The sequence below is a fragment of the Acyrthosiphon pisum genome, unplaced genomic scaffold (genome assembly GCF_005508785.2).
Source record: "Acyrthosiphon pisum isolate AL4f unplaced genomic scaffold, pea_aphid_22Mar2018_4r6ur Scaffold_21295;HRSCAF=23551, whole genome shotgun sequence".
Classification (NCBI taxonomy): domain Eukaryota; kingdom Metazoa; phylum Arthropoda; class Insecta; order Hemiptera; family Aphididae; genus Acyrthosiphon; species Acyrthosiphon pisum.
This window is the reverse complement of record NW_021770746.1, coordinates 856-5658: the sequence shown is the minus strand read 5'-3', so window position 1 is coordinate 5658 and position 4803 is coordinate 856. Positions and strand designations below refer to the sequence as shown.

The 4803-nt window shown below is 31.4% G+C and overlaps 1 protein-coding gene across 1 annotated transcript; it reads right to left on the bottom strand.

Moving 5' to 3' along the window:
* Positions 1-1480: 1480 nt before the first annotated feature.
* Positions 1481-3351, bottom strand: LOC100574229 (SCAN domain-containing protein 3-like). Its single transcript, XM_016802476.2, has 3 exons — positions 3238-3351; positions 1876-3056; positions 1481-1812 (listed from the first exon to the last, which is right to left on the bottom strand). Exons 2-3 carry the CDS (start codon positions 2695-2697, stop codon positions 1516-1518), a joined length of 1119 nt encoding a protein of 372 aa, XP_016657965.1. The 5' UTR covers positions 2698-3056; positions 3238-3351; the 3' UTR covers positions 1481-1515.
* Between the last annotated feature and the right edge of the window lie 1452 nt (positions 3352-4803).

The following is a 4803-nucleotide window of genomic DNA, read 5'->3' as shown; positions in this document are numbered from 1 at the left end:
GTAATTTTCGCGGTGTTTACTGGCTACTAATTGTCGATTAGTGTTCATTAAGGACCATGTTTACCTACGTCCTATTTATTTTCTGTCCAGAGATTAGAGAGTGATATGCACGATTATTGTCATAATGTCATATTATAACGTGTTCAGAGACAATTCCTATCTTGCGTAGCTTTTACATTAAAAATAAAACATCCTCTCCATGACTACTCTATAGTTATGCAGGAATTAGGTCTCGTCTCATTAGCAGACAGGAGAGTTAACACTAACGTAGAGTTTTTGAAAAAACTAGTGGATGGTCGCTTTGATGCTCCCTCACTTCTTGCATTGGTCAATTTTAAGGTTCCTTCTCGCACGATTCGAAATCATGTCCAATTCTTAGTTCCGATGCACATTACAAATTATGGCAAAAATAATCCTATTGATCGCATGATGCGGCTGGTCAATGAGTACCATTTATCATAATATATTTTAATATTGAAAATTTTTTGTTCTACTTTACTATTACTATTTTATATTACCTATTATTATTATTATTACTATAATATTATTATTGAATTATTATCATGTTTAAACTTATATGATATCTTAATTTTTATTGTTCTATGTTAAATTGTTGTAGAGGGCTTTGCCCGTAAATATATATAAATAAATAAATATTTCTACTATTTAAAAGATTCTCTCGTACCACAAGAAATGTTGGATGAATTTTGTAAAAAGGAAGACTATTTGATTTTGTGCTTTAAAATTATAAAATATACTTGTTTTAAAATTAGCCGATGAAATTTAAAATATACCACTAATAAAAAACTATTTTCTGTTCTTATAATCTATAAAATATTATTTCTTTAAATCAGTACCTACCTACCTATATTATGTTGGAATTATTGGACCCCCCCCCAGAAAAAATTGAAAATACGCCACTTTAGGCAGCGAATACAAGATTATAAATTGCCTAAATTGTTCCCCTTAAATAATAGCCACTAAGAGGCAGGTACGCAGAGCGAAGATTTGGGGGAGGAGCAACAATTTTTTTACATCACAAATACAATCATAATAAAATATTATACTTTATTCTTAATTCAAAAATGTCAAAATAGTAGGTATAGGTAATTAATGTGATAAAGAAATTATTAATTATCTATATATATGTCACCGGCAATATGGATAATTCCGGTATTTTGCAAAATACCTAGGCATTATGCATACTGCCGACCTATTTTAGGCAATGTAAATAAAACTTATGATTTTCAATATTATTTTATACATAACCTAGGTATTTTATAAAATACCTAGGAATTATGTAAAATACCAATTTTTTTTAGGCAAAGTAAAAAAAAAATATATCATAATATTTTACAATATTAATTTAGATTCTTATAATTATTATATATTATTACTCGTATTACAAAATTTAATTTTTATCTATTATTATTATATTTTTATACATAGGTATTGCTATATTTTTAATATTATTGTTATATTATGTACTATTATTTATACATTTTACTTAAGCTACTAGCTACTTATTACAACATGTTGTAGAAAAATGGCATTTTGAAGTGCACAAAACATTATTTTAAGGCAAATGCACTTTTTATTTTGACACTTGGTCTTACAAATACATTTTAAAAATCCTTGGCCAGTTCCTGTCGACTGTTCCTTTGCGACTGTTCGTAACGCCACTTCTGTGTCTGTTGGAACCTCGTAAATTTGTAGTAGCTTTTTCTGACATACTGTGAACTGACTTCTGGCGTATAACTGCTTCAGAACTCCATCCCGAGTTCCTAATCGATAAAAACCATCACTTGTCACCTAAAAAAATTTAATGTTTTACTTATTAATATTAAACACATAATTTTTAAACTAATTTATTACCTCTAAAACAATTGCCAGTATACTTCGTGCGTCTAAACGTCCTTTATCTACCTCAGGAACTGGAACACGTACAGTTGAATGAACTGCCACCGGCAATAGCTTCTTATCCGACCACGCCATCATTTTTTTCGCTTGATTTTCAAGATTTTCCTTGGCTCTCATTCGCAAGACATTGGCGTTTTCGTTATTTAATTTAATAGTGGCCCGGGTAGTTGTAGCTAATAGTTGTTCTGTGTCTGATACTTCATTTTCGACATTTGAATTAATTTCTGGTGCTTGTTCTGTGTCTGATACTTCATTTTCGACATTTGAATTAATTTCTGTCGCTTGTTCTGTGATTAATTCAGCTAATTGTTCTTCATTTTCTATCGTACTTATTACATAATGTGGTAAATTTGAAGTGTTTAGACCAATTTTAATTTTGCAGCCAAATAAAGCTTCATATGGAGACATTTTAATGCCAGAATGATAAGCTCGGTTTTTCATAAGCTGGATGAAGCGAAGTCCTTGGCTCCAGTGTCGGTTTTTTTCATCTTGCATCCACGTTGTCAACATATTCTCAATATCCTGATTAGCACGTTCTACACTACCTTGAGATTGGCTGTGCCTCGGTTTGCCATGTACTATTTTTAATTCGGGCCACATGTTTCTTAAATTAGATACTATTTGGTTCGAAAACTCTCGTCCATTATCCGATTGTAAAATAGTAGGAGCTCCAAGCAACGTGAAAATATCTATAATGTTATAAGCTACCTCTTCAGCTCGCTTAAATTCGAGGGGTTTGAGAACAACAAACTTCGTGAGGTGATCCTGGTACACCATAATGAATTTAAATTTCCCATCAGGATGAGACTGGAAATCTATCAAATCAACTTGGCATCGGGAATTAAAGTCAGAAGATATTATTGGTTTAACTACTACTCCTTTTTTTCGAGCCTTTTTGTTTTTGTTGACATGGTTCACAAAAATTCAAAAATGTCTCTATGTCATTACGTGTTATATTTTTATATTTATTACCAAGTTCGTTGATCATTCGATAACGCCCACCGTGTCCTATTGACACGCGTGTGGTTTGTAAAACATCAAACAGCTCACTGTTGGGCACATAATACAGCACAACATTGTCATATTTTACAGGAAATATAAGTTTAGTTTTTCCTTGTACAACCAGCACGTCATACCTACGACAGAAAAAATAATTAATAAAAATAAATCTAGATAAAAAAAAGGTGGGCAAGTGGGTTTCGCAAGTTTGTGATTTTTCAGTATTTTGTCAACGTTCGAAATTTAAATGCTTATAAAATAGTTAGTTATATTTTATAAAAGTAATTGAGGGATTTTTTTCTTATATGAATTTCTTACCTTTTAATTAAACGGAAGTCTTTAGGCTGTTTTTTCTTACGTCCAGCTTTAAGTTCTAAAATAATTTCTATCAACTCATTATATCGTTCATCAGACAAAAAACTAGTATTTTTAGCCAAATTTTTACGATTTGTATGTAGTTCGTCGTAAAACTTTGACTTCATATTAATCGTATCCATAGTAATGCCACACCGCGACGAGACACGTAAATGACGATAATGTAATCAAATTATACATACGTCAATATAGTTCCTCAGAATTATTATTATAGTAGGATAAGAATTTTAATCTTTATTGCATCAAATCAACCGGGGACACGGTACGCGCATTTAAGATAAACGATAAGTAAAGTCGTTGGTAATAAACGATACCCAATTTTGTTTATTTTTATCATATTTCCTTCTCCACGTCGGGCATTATACATAATACCTAGGCAAAGCCCGTATTCTATATATTTCCGAGTGATTTTTGGCATTTTATATAATGCCTAGGTATTTTGCAAAATACCGGATTATCCATATTGCCGGTAACATATATATAAAAATGGAGCTAAAAATGTATAACAATTCATCAATTATGGAGAACGGCCAGACCGATTTGGCTCAAATTTTTTTTAAGTTGTTCGTAATTTCCAGAAGGTTTTTACGAAAGAAAATTTTAGGAAAATCCACCGGAAAAGTAGGAAAACTGGTTGTAAAAAATACAACAGTGTATTATATATTGGTTGCTATTGGTAATCGAGCATGGTTGTTGATTTGTATTTTTTTTTTGTATATATATATATCTATATGCATTATACTTATATATATACTCCTATATTTTTTACTTTATTATATAAAGAGGAGTTGTTAGTTACCGTTGTTGAAAGTAATCTCTGGAACTACTGAACCGATTTCGAAAATTCTTTTACCAAACCTTCGAATTAATAGGGACGACATACGAAAAGAATATTTTACTCATGGCCAAATGTTTTTTATAATTGTTTCAAATATACGGCAATAGCATTGCCGGGTCAGTCATCTTATATACCATTATGAAAATCCCGTGTCACGATGTTTGTCCGACAAACAAAACGACAAACTTGGTATAACATTGATACTCAAGATTGAAATCATACACTTACGTACAAATAGTACGGAGTCCGCGATCTACCGCAGGTAGATTGCCTACCTGATAATATATTACTGCAAATCAGAATTTTTACTACGGGCAACGAAAAAGTTAAGATACGTTTTGAACGCCATCCACCAAATATTAAATAACGAATTGAACAAAGTTTGGGTCATATAGAGTTGGTACATTTAACGAGCAACGAAGTGCACGGGGTCAGCTAGTTTAATATATAAAGCGACAATTTGAAAAAAAGTGTTGTTATTTAATATATTGTAATAATTATATTTATAAAAAAATATATCTGCCCCCCCCCCTGGATCCGACCCTGCTAAGAGGCGCCTTAACGTATCATAATTTTACTCTTATACTAGTCTCACCAAAAGTTATTAGGTAATATAAATTATAAATATCTTAATATAAACGAGGTCGTTATAATCGAAAAAAATCGTGCGG